General features: G+C 27.6%; 1 protein-coding gene across 2 annotated transcripts in view; it reads right to left on the reverse strand.

Annotated features, from left to right (window-relative positions):
* Positions 1-5,725: 5,725 nt before the first annotated feature.
* Positions 5,726-18,953, reverse strand: part of LOC122521405 (protein PALS1) — a 68,559-nt gene continuing 55,331 nt past the window's right edge. For both annotated transcript variants that reach the window (XM_043642117.1, XM_043642116.1), the window contains exons 10-18: positions 18,389-18,565; positions 10,696-10,891; positions 9,800-10,035; positions 8,956-9,283; positions 8,073-8,287; positions 7,585-7,787; positions 7,089-7,261; positions 6,838-7,002; positions 5,726-6,335 (exon numbers count right to left, since the gene is read on the reverse strand). In XM_043642117.1, the coding sequence (XP_043498052.1) occupies positions 5,845-6,335; positions 6,838-7,002; positions 7,089-7,261; positions 7,585-7,787; positions 8,073-8,287; positions 8,956-9,283; positions 9,800-10,035; positions 10,696-10,891; positions 18,389-18,565 (2,184 nt within the window). In that variant the 3' untranslated portion in view covers positions 5,726-5,844. The remainder of the gene's footprint in view (positions 6,336-6,837; positions 7,003-7,088; positions 7,262-7,584; positions 7,788-8,072; positions 8,288-8,955; positions 9,284-9,799; positions 10,036-10,695; positions 10,892-18,388; positions 18,566-18,953) is intronic.

Here is an 18,953-nt window from a genome sequence, read left to right on the forward strand (position 1 = left end):
ATATATATATATATATATATGTACGTAAACGGATATAAATATCACCGAGATCGAGAACGACGACATTGAGAATGCACATTTTTATTAGTTCTATCTAATCATTCATCGTATCTCGCCGATTTTCTAGGTAAAAAAAGAAACGAGATTCTTTTACGGGACACACGGAAGACGCTCGAATGTCTCTAACTAATTTATTTATTACTTCTTTGATTATTATTATTATTATTATTATTATTATTATTATTATTATTATTATTAATATGATTAATTTTATTATTTTTATTCTTCTTCTTCTTCTTCTTCTTCTTATTATTATTATTATTATTATTATTATTATTATTATTATTATTAGTTCGGTCGAAGAAGGGAAAAATGTTGACAACGATTTTAAAGGAAAAAATTTTCTTTTTCTTTTCTTTTTTTGTTTTTTGGAAAGATATTTCGATTATTCAAGGTTAAAATAATTAATATCGATCGAAGAATATAAATTTGTTGTATATCACGTATGATAAAAATTTCTACACGATTTAAATCGTTTTCTCTTCTCTTAAAATATCTAAAATTATTATTATTATTATTATTATTATTACTATTATTATTATTATTATAATTTTACCATTTATCTAACTATCGTTTTTCGAATGTAATCTAAAATGAAATCTCTCTAATGGCCATTGATCGTAGGTATTTTTAATAGCAACGTTGATCGGATGTAACAATGTAAATAATATATTATTATTATTATTTTTTTTTTGTTTACCAACGAAAAGCTTAAAAATATACATTCAAAATAATCATCTATTTTAACTTCCATTGTTTTCCTTTTTGTTCTTTTTTTTTCCCCCTTTTTATAATTTCTTTCTTTCGCAATTCGATTTTATTTTTCTTCGCACATTAAGTAAGTAAATATATTTAAGTTCGCTAATTTTTCACATTCACACATGCGTATAAGTACGTTATAATAATTAACGCACTAATACATCGATTCGCAAAGAAACAAACATACGACTAACATAAGCACGTTCATAGTTTTCCTATATTACGTCCTTCTTATGTTAGATAAAATAGTTAATATCATCGATAATAATACTTATCATTTATAAACATTTATCAATGCTAATAATCATAATAATAATAATAATAATAATAATAATAAAGTGAAAAATAATAGTAGTAATAATAATAATTATAATACGCACGTTCTTTTTCATCGATGACGGATATTGTTATTATTTATATATATATATGTATACTGTATTGCAAAATTCATTTTACATTTATCATACAACTCGTACACTCGAGTTCATTCATTTTTATTTCTCATCATCGTAGAAAATAAAAAAAAAATATATATTTATACGTATAATGGCAACATTTATGAAATAAAAAAAAAATTCAATTTAATTTCACTTAATATCTCTTTGAATATTATTCATTATCGTTTAGAAACTTTCACGTGACATGCTTGTATAGTCAATTAATAAGTATCACTATAAATTCATGATTATAATTAAAACGATAATAAATGAGCACATAATACTAATAATAATAATAATAATAATAATAATAAAATTAATAAGGTTAACATTTAAGTACTCGTTTTTAACGAGAGAGTAATAGCGATAGTGGTAACAATAGTAGTCAGTAATATAATAATGGTAAGAATTAGTTATAATAATGACAATGAATCATGACAAATGGTGGATGACGGTGATATTGATATTTTCTGAAATTATTTTTCTTTTCCTCTTCATCGTTTCTATACAAGTACACCAATATTTACATAATTATGTATTATGCATGTATGTATATCTATGTGTATATATATATGTGTGTTTGTGTGTGTGTGTGTGTATCTGTATACATTCTAATGGTGCCCCTTTGAGCTCATTTTAAAACACGTTTTTTTGTTTTCTTGTTTTAACATCTTTTCCCCTTTCTCTCTCTTTCTAATTATATTTTGTTGTTGTTGTTCTTCTTCTTCCTTTAATCTTTCTGTAAACGTTTATTCAGAACTATTTTGGCACATCTCAGATATTTCGTTCCGCATATTAATATTCTCTTTATTTTTTTTAACGTACTTGGCAGAATATTGTCCCCCTTTTTCCTACGTAGTTCGCTATGGGACGAGTTACCTTAATATTTTCTTTTTTTTTTTTTTTTAATTTATTTATTTGTTTGCTTGTTTGTCCTTTTCGTAGGTATCCCTGGCTAATACGTATTTTGAAATAACATTATCACGACTTATTAATTAATTAATTTTCTAATAATGTGTATCTAATTTTACAATGCATCGACACCGATATTTATGTTTTTTTATCCTTAAATATATATATATATATTTTTTTGTTTTTGTTTGCTCGACTAATATTATTTAAACATCCGTCGATCTAATCGACGTTTTAACTTTTCGTCCATACGAATCGTGTGAAAATTTTCTTCTCGTCGTATTCCCTATTATTGTTTATGTTTTTTCTTTTTCGTTTTATTTGTTTATTTTTTTTTTTCTTTCTTTTTTCTTTTATTCTTTCTCTTGCGCATATTAGACCGACGAAAGTAATCCGACTTGTATTTTAATTTGTTTTTTTATTTAATCTTCTCCGTTTTATTCTTTTATTAATATCATTTATTACGAGAACCCATTGGAAAAAGGATGTTTACAAGATAAATTAAATAACATTTATTCCATATCGTAATATTGTGCAAAATAGAATTAACAAAGTTGTTAAAAAACAAATTCAATGGAAAGATTTTTTATTTTCAGAAGAAGAAAAAGAAAAGAAAATGATTACCTCGTAAACGCACTTTTTCAATGGAATTCGTAATCCTAATATTTTTTATTTTTTTTTTTTTTTTTTAATAACCAGTACGTGAATACACGCTAGACGGAATCCGGGAGCACATCGATAATACTATCAGCGCTTTTTATTTTTTAATTATTATTATTATTATTATTATTATTATTATTATTATTATTTATTTATTTTTTTGTTCTTTCTTTTTTTTCTGTTTTTTTTTCCTCGTTTTTGCTTTACTATTTAATTAAATGCTCGACGTTACATCGAACCATATTCTCGTTATAGGTTTAAGGAATTTTATTTTATTTTTTTTATTTTTTGAAAAGGATAGTTCGGAGTTAGGGTAACACGACGATCGGTAACCTACGATGATAGAAGTGCAAACGCGTTTTTTGGGGCACTATGTTATAACCATTTTGGCGTAATTTTTAGAAAAAGAGTATTAAAAAGATTTCTTGGTTTTTTTTTCTTTTTTTTTTTTTCTCCTTTCTTTTAGCCGAGATCTCTTAAGTAATTCGTTCGCAACGATATTTCTTTCGTGTACAGACAGAGAATTGTAACTTTTTATTATTATTTTTTTTATATATATATTAACTATTGTGTGTTATCATAGCGATTTACAATTAAAATGTCCAATTTAATTATGTCAAGAATAAATGAGTCGTAGATTTTATATTTTACGACTCGTATGAACTTCTTCCGTGTGATATGCTGAAACTCGTTAAATTGGTATTTATGAAAAAAAAAAAGACAAGAAAAAAATCAAGAAAAAATAAAAAAGAAAAAAATCAGATATTACTTTAATAAAAATACACGCATTAATATTAATTTACTTGTGAATAATATCGATAAGACGACGGCACGAAATTTTCATTTAATAGTAATTAAAATCATCCGAGACATAACCGGAATTATTTCCTAACTATTATGAGTTTGAGTTTTTCTTTTTTTTAAATGTCGCTGTGGATCATATTTAAGAATTAGTTGTTTTTTTTTCTTTTTTAATGTAACAGTGTCGATCGCAATTAATCGTTTTCGAATATAATAATCATTGAATTCTACATAGTTGTTTAAAACGCAAGGACGGTAAATCGAGTAACTTCCGTCTAACAATATCATCGTATGTTATTGTAATTGTTGTATTTGTTTTTATTTATGTGTTTTTTTATTTTTATTTTTTTTCCTAATATACGGTTTACGCGTATTTAAAATATCTATGAAGAAGCACAAGAAAATATATCGGATGACCCTAAATCGCAAGGAACCATGTGAACTTTTTTAAGCACCATTTTAATTCGAACACCGAGCTGCGTTTGTTCATATTTTTATTTAATTCTTTTTTTGTTTTTTTTTTTTTTTTTTTTTTTTTAAGTACGACTAACGATTCTATTTCCTTTCTATCATCTTTTCATTTCATTTTATTTCTTTTCTTTCGATTAAAACGCATCGCTTGACTTTTCTTCCTAATTTCCTTTACTTTTCCATTCTACAATAAGATCCTATTTATTATTTTGCTTATACATCCAACAAAGTTATCTAATAACTTTCTAAAGTAATATTTCACTTTCCCCGATAAACAAACTACCAAGAACTAGAGAAACACAATTGATAAGAAGTTTTTATTTAAACAACATAGTTCTAATTGAATGTTTTATATGTATAAATATATATATATATATTTCATATATTATATTTATATTCGTCCAAATAATCGTATAATAAAATGACTTATTCGCGAGTACGATCTTGCAATTGGATGATATTATTTTAATTAATAATAATATTAACGTCGAGTGATGATTAATATCGTCATATTGTTAAATACAAAGTTTCAAATATTCATTTAATTTTTCTTCTGTTTCCAAAAATCAAGATTAAACGATTAATCCTTTAACACTAGATTTACGGATATTTTGTTCATTATTTTTCTAATGACTTACAAACATTGTTTGAATGGAGGATTGAGTAAAGGGGAGGAATTAATATTTACGTATATTTAATTAAGTAACTAAAAACCAACATATGTTTTTAAAAAATAATATTTAAGTTATATATATACGATAAACAAATTTTTATAATGAGTCAAATTGGCTCAGTCCGTAAATCTAGTGTTAATAATAATAATCTCGCGAATCAATTAAAAAGGGGATAAAGAAATAAACTTGATTGAAAATATGATATAATACATACCAAGAGTTTCGTTATATTAAAATCGAAAAGTAATATTGGATATAGATAATATATATATATATATATATATTTTTTTTTTTTCTTGATAGAGACGATCGAAATAAAAAACTTGTTTTAGCGAATACGTTTAACGTGCACCAACTTCTCGTCCTAATCGTTTTAAATATTATCTTATTAAATCTTGTATTTCTACAACGAATTAATCCTACTTGACAGATTGTTTGTCTCCCCCCTCCCTTCCTCTCTCCCGGTATCAACAAGATTTATTTTTCAGCGTTTTAATAATTCTCTACAAAGTATATTTACGAGGAAAATAAAATAAGTTGTTGTAAGTTTTTTGCGTAGCGTCTCTTGTTAAAAAAAAAAAAAAAAAAAAGAAAGAAAAAGAAATCTTATAATCCGAATCAAACATATATTCTGGTCGATCAACACCGTTATATTTTGACGTAACGAGAATTCGCGTAATTCACATAATCTTGCGGTTATGATATTATCGGTTGTTATCATCAGGAACTTACAAGATTATAATTATCGTATGATCGTCAAATTGTTATTTAGATCATATGTTATAGTACTTGTTGTATTAATTCGTAACGTATCATTAACGATCAGCAACGAAATAATCGATTTTATTATTATTATTATTATTATTATTATGATTATTATTATTATTATTATTATTATTATTATTATTCCTTTTATTATTATTATTATTATTATTATTATTATAATTATTATTTTTATTATTATAATATGTCTCTATCGGAATTTAGTAACGTGCCATTAAACTCGCATGATGGCATTTGATATCTAATTTGTAAGACACATTCGTCGCCCGTTTCAGTATCATAATTCATTACTGAATCCAAGACGCAGGCACCCACTGTGGTTCTCTTTCTAACGAATTGATTTCCGTAAGTAGTTGATTATAAGCACGATCAGTATCGTTATTGATGATTATCATATCGAATAAATGACCATACTTGTCTTCCATTTCCCGTGCTTTTTCAATGATGTCCTTCAATTCTTCTTCCTTAAAACTTTCGTTATTTTTAATACGTTTTTGTCGTAACTTTTCGAGACTAGGAGGTACTACGAATACAACGTAGGGTTTTAAATCCGAACTTCTTAATATCTTCAAACTTTGCGGATGTAAATTCAACACGCAAATTTTTCCAGAATTAACGACAGATCTTATTGCCTCGACCGATGTACCGTAATACGCTTTCTCGTATTCACCGTGTTCGACGAATTTTCGACAAAGTATATCGGATTCGAATTGTGAACGAGAAATGAAGTGATAATCCTGACCATCAACTTCGGAATCTTTTCTTGGACGACTCGTATCTAAAAACAATACAGGATTTCTTTTATGCATACATATATTATTATTATTATTATTAAAATTATGTAATATAAGGTTGAACAAAAAGTTCGTGCGTTTATTGTATTATAAATTGTATAATGAATTGTTTTTGTAAAATTTACTTTGAAAATATTCATTAAAAAATGCACGAATCTTTGATTCATCATATTATATATGTAGGATTTGTGAAAAAATTGGGCCGTTGGACTGACTGGACCGGGACTCGAACCCGGATCTTCCGCTTTCCGAGCGACTGCTCTTTAACCATTGAGCTATCCAGGGCCCACCGTTCAATTTCTTCACGAATGCCTATTTAAGTATTTGGATTGGTGGCGCTCGCACATCCCACATATGTATATATATATCTTTTATGTATAAATATTATTATTAAAATAATGTAATTGTCAATGAGATAAAAAAAAGGGACGACTTTCTAGAAAGATTGAGTTTATTTGAATAAAATAAGAATGAAAAATAACTCACGAGGAATAGCTGCCGCAAAACGTTCGCTGTCTTGCATCAATCTTTGTCTCAATTCGTGTCTACCGATGTTAGGAGGACCAATAAGAACGATAGGCCTCTTATGATTAGCTCTTGGATAATAAAGTGCAACTTCTTCGTAAGTTAATACCTCTTCGCTATCGTAATCTACGAATTATTATTATTATCATTATTAATAATAAAACGTTATCGTCATTAATGTAATAATAAACAGAAAATTTGTTTTCATTTACCGTCTATCGTGGTAGTCGCATAAAGTGGATAACCGTCGTCGTTGAAATTGGCACCTAATTTGTTTCGTTTTTTTTTCTTTGGATTTTTTCTCGCACACAATAGGGTACTGGATTTCTTCGAACCTCTGACCGTTGACTTTCCACCAGCTATCGTCTGCTTCATGGATTCTCGTCTGCGAAATAAGCATCCATGGGTGTTAAAAGCATTAGCCTCACAAATTTATGCAATGACTAAACAACCAGTCTTCGTGTTTTATACCACACGGCACCACACCCCGATCCTTGAACGCTTTGCATAAATTCCATTCACCGACTTACTTTGTATATTTTATCCAAGTATCTCACAATCATTATTATATTACTTGTTCTTTTTTTTAATCAATTATTTTCTATAATCTGTGTCCAATTCTTTATATTCTTCTTATTTTATATTTCGTATAATATTTCGAAATTTATTGAACATTTAAATTAAAAAATACAAAATATATATACTTACTGGTGTTGGAAAGCTTTACTGGGTATAAGACCAGCTAACGTTTGATCCTCTTCACCTTCTCTATATGCCTGCCACCAATTTGGATCCTCCTGAGAAATCACATGCAATACGTCACCTTTTTGAAAACTAACTCCGAGTTCTCTGCACGGTATGTACGGATCTTCCTCGGGATCGTAATCAAAATGTGCACGTATGTGTTGTACCTAAAAGAAAGGAAAAAGAAAAAAAAAGATTTTTATCTTAACGTTAATATTATTTATTATTATTATTATTATTATTAATATTATTATTATTTTTAGGGTGTATCAAAAGTTAGGTGCGTTTTAAATTAATATTTCATTTGCACATAAAATAATTTTATTGGCTTCATAAAATTGCACTATCCATCTGAAACGACAAAATAAACGCACGAACTTTTGATTCACCCTAATAACATCAAGTTTATAAGTTTATAAAAGAAAGACAATTGTTGTTTTAAGGAAGTTTACCTGATTAGTATCTTCCTTTCTATTATTCAAATTATTACGATAGTTCGTTGGTGCCGGTAAAACCAAGAACGTAAGACTACCCTGCATGCCACCTAAAATGTCGCAAACTTCGTTAACACTTTTGCCACGCATTTCAACACCATTAACTTCCAAAACTTCGTCTCCCTCGTGCAAAAGTCCGGATTTGTCTGCTGCACCACCACGAACAACTCGACCTTAGAGAAGAAGATAATATGAAGATAATATATAATTAGATAATATAGAATTTTTGTCTTATTCTATTTTTTCGGATTCCAATCACTTATCTGACATACCAGACAATCTCGCATATATATTTTGTGCAATAAAATCAAAAATTATAATTTATAACAATAGAATAATTAAATTAAAATACTGTGACATTTACTCTCGAGAAAAATATGAATAAATCCATCAGGTAAGTGATTGTTAATTAACACCTTCCGTGCCGTCCCGATATTAGAACACTTTTCGTTCACGTCCCACGCTTAACGATTACATTGTTTTGTTTCTGAACTATTCCTGAACTATTCCTTGCAGTAATTAAAATAGTATTAAGACCATAATTATCAAGGAAAAGGGGGTGCATAGTTTAAGATGCATAATAAAATACAAATTTATTATTATCTAAGAATTATTTCAACAAAAATATATACGCGCGACCACCGAACAATACTCTTCATTTGATTCTTTATTTTCATTTGAAAAATAAATTAAATGAAAAGTTCAGCTTGGGCGGAGAGTGGTGAGCTGGCGGGGGCGGGGGGCAGGGGGCGGGGGGACGTGTACGAAACGCGTTAATAATGTTCGGTTTTTTTTCTCGTCTTTTACTTATAAAAATATAAGTTAGATTATTTATTTATACCTATGATAACCGCATCACCATCGTTTCTAACAGTAGCACCCAATGGTTCGTTAGTTTTTTCGATCCTAATAATTTTGATGTTATCTACACGTGACTCTCTCCAACTGGACGTAGGACTTGGTGGACCACTTGGTGACGAGGACGAAGGACTGTGTTTTCTTTGGAAACCTTCCACGTATGATATTATTGAATCGTGTGCTATAAGTAATGCTTCCATGTCGTAACTCGTTAATATACCCGTCAACTCTTCCACGGCAGCCATGGTTTCTGCCGTGCCGACATCCGTTGCTGTTGATGATGATTGCCATTTTTCTAATACATCTATGCACTACAACAAGGAAACATATATATATACATTACAGAAATGTATGTACCATTAAATCAATCACTTTGTCAATCTAAACTATGTCTAGAATGATTTTAGTTTTTTTTTTTAATTATGTAATTAAATATTTGTAAGAATAGTATTTATTATTGTATTCAACGTATACGTCGGAAAAGTATAAAAATCGTTTGAAATTGTATTAAACGAGACGAATAATAAATGTAGAAATATAATGGGGACGTATATTTAATATTATTGGTATTTAACGTTATCGAATATAATTTAGATATATCAATGTTTATTAATGTATTTAAAATATAATGAATATAATATATTTAACATTATATATTGATTTTTATAACGTAATCGAATAATTAAGATATATGTTAATATTAATTAATAAATATCAAAATTGTACCTTATCGAATAATTGAAATATTACCGTTGTTAGGTTTTAGTTGATTTAAACAAGAAAACATTTGTGAAATGATTAAAGAGAAGAAAATATATAATACTCACGTCACGAGCTAACGTCGACGAATCTTCGGCATGATGTCTGAGAACCTTGTTCGACCTTAATCTCGTTTTCAAGGCATAATGCGTGGCTACGGCAGTTACAAATCTGCTTTTCAACAAAAGCGTCCGAACTGCTTCGAGTTCGGCTTCCACGCTTGGACCCGAAATTCCTAAAGCTCCGGAAATGTTTCGTAATTGAAGTTGCAATCTTTCCAACGTGGCAACGACCTCACCGTATGCTGAAATATTTAAATACTATACTTGACAGTACTACTAAATCATATCTTTCTTCCTTTTTTATTTTTTCTTATTTTCTCAGTGTTCGTATCATATTATACCTTAAATGGAATATTTAATCTAAAGAAAGATGACTTTTCTCTACAAAAAGAATCCTTTAAATTACGACGTGGATAAAGGTTTGAATTTTTTAAGGAAAAAAAAGAAAGGGCTAACTGACTGACGTTAGATTAAAACTACGAACGAAACTCAAATATACCTCAACACTTTAAATATTTTCTTACAGAATTGTAACGTCAAAAAATTCAATCATAAAAATTAAATAAGGCTCAATGCATTCTTATGTAACAATTAGTTTCATGTTAGAATAGAAAAATAAAATGTTTTAACCATTTAATTATGATCAAAGGAGATTATAGAAAAAATACACAAGTGAGTTGAAAAATTTTGAGCTAAACACGAGATTTTTATTTTTATGGTTTAAAAAAAAAAGACAGTTTAGAGAAAAATCAGTGTTACGGCATTTACTAACAGAAATATAAAAATAATATCTCAAGTATGATGTTTATATTTATTGTAATTTAATAAATTTGATTTCTTTTGACAACTGGGCAAGTACGAACAACGAAGAAAGGAAATAAAAGAAAAAAGGATATACTTACTTAAGGGTGCTGAAGGTGTGACAGGAGCAGGACGACTAACAGCGGTTGCCAATTCGTCTTGAGCATAAGCAAGATTTTCCTGACCGGTAAGATTCGTGGCATGACTTTCTAAAGCTTTAAGTTTCGTTGAACCACGTAACGATCGATTCAAAATTTCTTGTCTCTCCTCTTCGTCCTTCCGTTTTCTCAATTGTTCCTTAAACATAATCGAAATAATTAATAAACAATCGTTCATCTGTTTTTTTCTTTTTATTTATTCATAAAGTGTTTCATTTTATTTAACTCGACTGATTGTTGTTGTTCACGTTTATAAATGCATATATATTTTTTAATATTAAATTCAGAAAATATAATATAATTTTCTAAATAGTAATATATCGTTCAAGATAAAAAGATTAAATATGTTGTGTTTAATCTTTAAAAAAAAAGAAGTCAGAACTATCAGAACTCGGTTTTTGTCAAACATTTTTTTATTTAAAAAAGACAAAATTATATTCAAATATCATTCAAATGAAATTGAAAGCAACTTTTCCTACGCCTATGGGACGGGAAGCGGTCGTAAAAAATATTTAAACGTAATTTATCGTAATTTGGAGATTATAACTCAAGTTGAACAAACAAAACATAAAAATATACGAGCGATGACCAAATATAAAATTAAATGATATCTTTCATAAATACTTTTTAATCGTTTTTTTTTTAACATTTAAAATACCATTAAGAAAATGAAAGCACGAGTGTTATCTATTTATAAATAATCATAAAATCCTAGAATTAACAGGAACCATTTGTAATCACGTAAATTTTGATAATTTATTTTCAACGACCTACTTAACAAACCTGACATATTTTTTTGATAAAATTCTTTTTACGTATAGAGCTTAGATTGACGTTTAATTCAAGCGTAGGTGGTGTGTGTTCGCAGTTAATAACCTATGCACTTTAGGAATTTAAACGAGAGGAGGCATAGATAGACACGGTTTGATTAAAGCCCCCATTACCGAGACCCCATTTTAAAGTTTAAGCAAAGAAAGTAAAAGTTATGAGTAAATAAGAATAAATAAGAATGAATGATTGAATAAAAGACCTTTTCTCATTTTTGATATCCCGATGAAAAATATGAGAAACACGTAAAATATATTTTAAAAATAATTCACTTGACAGGACATCAAAAATTCTTTTTACATTTACGTGTACAGGTACATACATATTATAAATAGATAAAATTAATAACTATAAAAATACGTAACATTTCACACAGGCCAAAAATAATTTAAATCTATTCGAAATTATAATAATTATTTAGATTTTTTTATCACGTATAAAACGTCAGTAAGGTGATTCAGTATGTTTTTGAAGGGTGGAATATTCACACCTGCGATATTCTCACGATACATAAAGGGTGTATTATCAATGTTATAAAACATATGTTCCATGGTGTTTTACTTGGGGAGAGAAATCAACTCTGACAAAACCCCCAAAAAAAACACCGACGTAACCCTGACAAAACCTGAGGGGGAAAAACCTGTTAAAAACATTGTGAACGAATTTTTAAATTTCCATAGCTCGGATACAATATGGAAATATTGAAATAGGATTAATGTTTATATTCTTTTTAAAAACAATAGAAACAGTTAATTTCTTGTGTGTGAAAAGCTTTCTACACGATACACTTACAATTAGAGTATATAATTGGTATTTCGCACGAGATTAAGTCAAAGAATCTATTACACGTTATAATAAATGCAACACATTACTATGGAAATATTTGCGATTATATACACGTAAGATATATCTTGTAGGGTGTTGTAATACTGTAGAATAAATATGTTGGTTCTAACATTGCCGGAAATATTATAGAAATATTTTATACTCGATGTTATTATAATAAATTTATAATATTATATTATTATTAAATTTCTGTGATGAATAGAATTTATATTATAAACGTTAAGGTCGAATATAAGTATATAATTTTTCTTAAAACCTTTATGTAAACGTTATATAATTTACAAGTTACATTATTTCGATCGATATTTATTTCCTAAGTATTATTTTATTTAATTATCAGAAAATATATATCTATAATATATTTCTATGTCTTTCTCTCATATATAATTTATACTTATAGTAATCAACCATAATTTCTAAGTTATGTTGTGTGTATGCGTATATGTATATATAAATATTAAAATAATTTTGATTATATAAAGTAAAAATTATACAACATAGATTACTGCTAAAATATTAGCAACAATTTAATTAAAATATATTAAGATAAATAAAAAATAACAGTCAATAGGAATTCATATAAATTCGTTTAACTTTAAACTAACGAAAATAATGATTCAAACGTATTTGAAAAAGTTCTCATTCAATAAATAGATTTATATATATATACATATATAAATAATTTCCAAAGGTCAACGTTGAAAAATCTAAATGAATTTTCCTTGTTAAAAAAAAAAAAAAAGAAATCGATAGAGTATAGAGTTCACGTTTTATGGATCAGCTGTTAATTTTTTCTAAAATATCGGCTTTTTTTATATAACCTATAGAAAAGAAAGAACAAACGTTGCGATACGATAGGATAGGATAGGATAGAATAGGATACGATAGCAACCCGTGCGTGCTGTTATGTGTGCAAGAATACTTGGCTGAAGCCCTGTTTACTTGGACGATACATAGGGTTTCACGAACGTGAGTTCAGTTCATTCCGTAAGTTCCCAACAGTGCTAAAGTTTGTTATGAGATGCGAATGAGAAAGGCGGTGGCACATCTTTTAAAACCGCAAGTTAGATGTTATATTATACATACACATCATCTTTAAGAAGATACATATTCCTATATGTATATAAGTATATATATATATGTATAAGTATACTTACTACATTATATAGTTTGTTAGAATAATCGTTTTATAACACACAGAAAAGATTTATCGATTTAAGAAAATACTTTAATAACTTTTTAACTTTCTTGCAACTTTGTATCGCTCAAATTTCAACGTCTCATCAATTTTCAGAAAACACAAACGAAGTTTAGAGTACTCTCGAAGTTATTAATTTGAATATTTAAAAAAAAAATAAAGAAGCATATATTTGTTCTTGATTAATTCTTTTTAATATTTTGTATACTTTTTTTTATTCTACCATTTACGAGTTTTAATTTTTTTCTTTCTACGAATATTCTTCACATTTATCAAATACTATCAAAGAGGATATATACCTCTTTTTACTTTTATTCTACCATTTTACGAGTTTTAATTTTTACTTTTCTACGAATACATTCTTCACATTTTATCAAATACTATCAAAGAGGATATATACCTCATTCATTTTACTTAACGTCTTCATACGTTATTTAACTTTAATAATCTGACGGGGGAATTAATTATTTAACGTAACTAGACCGTTGACGTAATATAAATTATTAATGAATATATTATAATAATTTAATGTGTAATATAATATTTTCTTAATATAAGATATTACTCTCTTCCACTTTATATTTGACTAATAATAAGTAAGAGGAGAGAAATTGAACGAAGAATACGCAAATAGAATAAAACTTAAATTCAACAATTAAATTCTTTCTTTATTAACGAGAAAATAAATTGTTCGTATCAACTAAACATTATTTCATATAAAATTATATAGATATATATATATTTTCCATAACTTGAATATATTTCTCTCTTGAATAAATTTGTTAGCCTCGAGCAATAATTTAAATGAAAATAAATATTTCATAAAATTTGGTTGAACACACATAAATATCTGATTTTAATTCATTAATCAGAAATAAGAGAATCATCGTAGAAACATTATATGAATGTTTTAAAGGATAAATGGAAAACGGAGGTGGGAAAAGGAAAGTGGGTGCTCGCGTATACTATCGAAACTCGTTAAGCTTATATACAAGACGTGTAATCTTAACGTACGTTGGAGTTCTTTGCATTCCGAGGCACGTTTGACTTAAGGTAAGGCGAGAGAGAACGGGTGTGAGGATTCTATAAGATAAACATACTCACGACACTAGCCACGCCTGCGTATTCGAAGGAGAAACAAAGAGAAAGAAAAAGATAAAAATATAGAGAAAGAGAAAAATACTTAACTCATCCTTTTCTCTCCTAATTTCTTTTATTTTTTTTTATTTTTTATTTTTCATATTATTTTTAAGGAACACGTATAAATCCTATCAATGCTCTAACCATTTTCTATGAATAACTATTTCGAATATTATAGTCGTACCTTTCGAAACGAAAATAGAAAAGAGAGAGAGAGACAGAACTTATCCTTTTCTCTTAATTTCTTTTTTTTTTTTTTTTATTTTTCATATTATTTTTATACTATTTTTCTTTTAAGGAACACATATAAATCCTATCAATGCTCTAACCATTTTCTATGAATAACTATTTCGAATATTATAGTCGTACCTTCCGAAACGAAAATAGAAAAGAGAGAGAGAGACAAAACTTATCCTTTTCTCTTAATTTCTTTTTTTTTTTATTTTTTATTTTTCATATTATTTTTATACTATTTTTCTTTTAATTAACACATATAAATCCTATCAATGCTAACCATTTCTTATGAATAACTATTTCAAATATTATGATTGTAATTTTCGAAAATCAAATAGAAAGAGAGAGAAAGAGATATGATCTTAATCGAGGATAACGATTAACGACTATGTAATTACCGTAGAAACGATCTTACTACGGTGCCGCAAAATCTTATCGTCCTCGTTCCAAGGGAAACGTATTAACTTCTAAACGTTTATTGCTTCGTTAAATTACAGTACTTCTTAGGGAGGAGGAAGGTTCTAATAAAATCCCTACTTTTTCGAGTTGAAACATTTATTATATATATATTTTAGACTCTTGTTATTAACGTGTAAGAAAAGTGAGAAATTAAAAAAAAAGGGATGATATTAATTTATGAAAAAAAAAAAATAAATTCTGAACTAATATATGTTGTTGCAGTTTTATTTTGATTTGTGTATTAACTCATTGAGACAAAGTATCCCACAACTTTTTGATGCGTAAATGTGCACGTTGAGATGATTATTCGAGTCTCACCCTATATATATATAACAATAAAACTTAATTGAATTATTATTATGTTTTTATATGTTGTTTTCATATTATGTTATTTATTTATTGAGATATTGTGATTGTCTTACGAAAAAACATATACTGACTTTTATATTGATTTTTATAGAGTGTTTGTTGATTTGATTTTGTACAGAACCGTTATTTATGTTTTGTTAAAAATATAAAAGAAATACAATTTCTGTGTAACATGAACTAACTCTTTTTACAATTGGAAAAGAAAGAAATACAAATCCTCTACAATTTAAATCAATTTTATTTTGCAATTTAAAAAGAAATACAATGTTCGTGCAACGTGAACAAACTTTGGGGAATTTAAAAAGAAAGAAACCAACTTTGTGCAATTTAAAAAGAAAGAAACATTTCTGTGCAACTCGAACTAACTGTGTTGTGTGCAATTTAAAAAGAAAGAACAATTTTTCTATGCAACGAGCAATTTATTTTCTTTTTTAAAATTCCGTGTCACCAAAGTGTTAACGGTAAAACAGATTTAGCGAAAGAAAAGTAAAGATGGTTTAAAGTTGGTCGTTCGATTGATCGAAATACAACCGTTAGCATGCCAAATAGGAAATACGGAAACTGTACAACTGTGTATGACTACCGTATTACGGCACAACCAGTTTCCATTAGCTATTGTCGCGTTCGCATCCGTGATTTCCTGTCGAAATGTTCATGAGCTCCGGACAGGTTACTAGCTTGTCTCCTAGCGAATAATCATTTGTCGTTTAATGTTGTTCTATTACCATCATGCAAATGAAACAACCGATGGGAAATGGCTTTATTCTTTTTTGTTTTCTTTCCTTTTTTTTTCTACTCGAACGAACGTATTGTTAATTTTTGAAATTAATTATAACTAATTATAATACTAATATCAAATCAATATTTTTTAACACACGGTACATAATATTTGCGATTAATACGTACGTGTATAATCTAATCGTCAAAATAAATTTGACCACTTTACTGATCGATATAAAATTGAATTAAATTAGTACCGTGTTCTCTCTCAAATTTTGTTTTTTTTCTTTTTTTATTTTTTTTAGTATTTGTATAGAAAATCAATTATACGCTAGATTGAATCCATATTTCAGATTATTAATTATATTGTATAATTATGGTAAGATTAATTAGTATGACAAAAGTATGCAAAGCAATATTGAAATCAATAGACGGTTATTTCAATGAAGATAAGATTTAAATTTATTAACTTTTGCTCATTTTATTGTTAATACATTTATAATTATAATTTTGTTATGATCATAAACGATTAATAAATTGATTTCTTTTATTTATACCGAAAATTGTTTATACTTTAATGTATGCGTTAAAATAACATTGACCGATGGTGTACATAAATTAAATGCACATTACATCTCTCGCGAGTGTATTTTTTTGTTTATCGTTTATGATAAAAATGATCGAACAATTTTGCCTATTTTTTTATTAAATATTTTTCCAAAAAGTTAATTCGGAAATTCTACAACGAAATTTGTTGCAATATTTATTTCTATTTTTTTTTTTTTTAACAATAAACAAAATTATATTATTCGTATGATAATAATTTAACGATTTAAAGTATACAAGTATATAATGTATTGTTAAATTTATATCTTAAAAGATTCCATTTAAACTAGATGAAATAATTTAATCGTTTAAGTGTCAATCTTCATAAGTTTCGGTACGAGACTGCTCGGAGCCATTTTTACCACCATAAATATTTGCTGGAAGGAAAACGAATAGCTCGCAAACTTGATTGAGATGTTTACCAGCGGTCACTGATAAAAACATCGTTGCGTCGGTCAAAATAAGTCGATACTTCGAATTCTTCAGACGTAAACATGTTATCCAAATCTCTAAGTTGCATCACATATGACGTAAATGAAATTAATTATGTTTGATTTAAACCAAAAAAGAAATATTATAATTTAATTCTATCTAATCGGTAATCAAATTGGATTTATATTCTGCAATAATAAACAAACATAGGAGAAATGAGAAACAATTTTCTTCAAAATGAACCAACTTTCAAGTTTGGTAAAATGGTTTTGTTTTCATTATTACGAGAAAATGACACCGACATAAATTGAGTTAAAGTTTTCTTAACTTTTTGAGACACGGTTTGGTATTAAACATATCCCAACTTTTTGATACATAAATGTACACGGTGGGACTATTTGAGTCAATCAAATTTAATCGAATTATTATTAATTGTGTATGTTTTTATATTACGTTATTCCTTTATGAATATAAATAAATCAACTTTGTACAATTGGAAAAGGAATAAAAAAAAAAAGAATTTCTGTGCAACGTGGACCAATTTTGCGCAATTTAAAAAGTAATACAATTTCTGTGCAACGTGAATCAACTTTGTGCAATTGGAAACGAAATAAAAAAAAGAATTTCTGTGCAACGTGAACCAACTTTGTGGAATTTAAAAAAGAAAGAAAAATTTCCTCTTCGCAACATGAGTCTTCTTTTTATTTCCTAAAATTTCATCCCTCAAATGGTTCAAAGCCTATTCATAGATATTGCAAACTTTTTTCGTACTTATCCTAAAAAGATAACAAAGATACAACATACCTGATATTTTCTAATAGAATGAAGCTGCTGTTGCGTAGGTTCAGAGGTATTAGCATAATCGTTGCTCTCAACGTTGTTGTTCTGGCTGGAAAGTCTGAGACTATCCTTCGGTGGTCTAGCGGGTGCCCTTTTTTGATCTCTGGGCGGGATGGCAGGTTTGACCCCATTAAGACCGGCCTAAAAATCCATTCCAAAAAGTGGCTAGAATTAATCGTCCCTTGAGCTCGGCCATGCACGAAAACACTACGAATTTTTTCTTTTCTATTTTTTTTTTTCTTTCCCCAAAATCTATCTAGACAAATACTTTTAGAGAAAAGAGAGAAAGAAAGAAAGAAAGAAAGAAAGAAAGAAACATAGATAGAAGACAAAAGAAAACAAAAATACGTAAGTTAAAGTAAGCAAGAAAAGGAAACTAAAATAGATTGTATTTTTGATGTTCTCGTTTAATTAATTCATTACAATTTCCATTATTTCTATTATTATTATATTATTATTATTATTATAAAAGAATGAAAAATAAACACCTTTTACGAGAAAGATACCCTAACACGGCACGCTACGTTTC

Source organism: Polistes fuscatus, unplaced genomic scaffold (assembly GCF_010416935.1).
Source record: "Polistes fuscatus isolate 324 unplaced genomic scaffold, CU_Pfus_HIC Scaffold4, whole genome shotgun sequence".
NCBI lineage: Eukaryota > Metazoa > Arthropoda > Insecta > Hymenoptera > Vespidae > Polistes > Polistes fuscatus.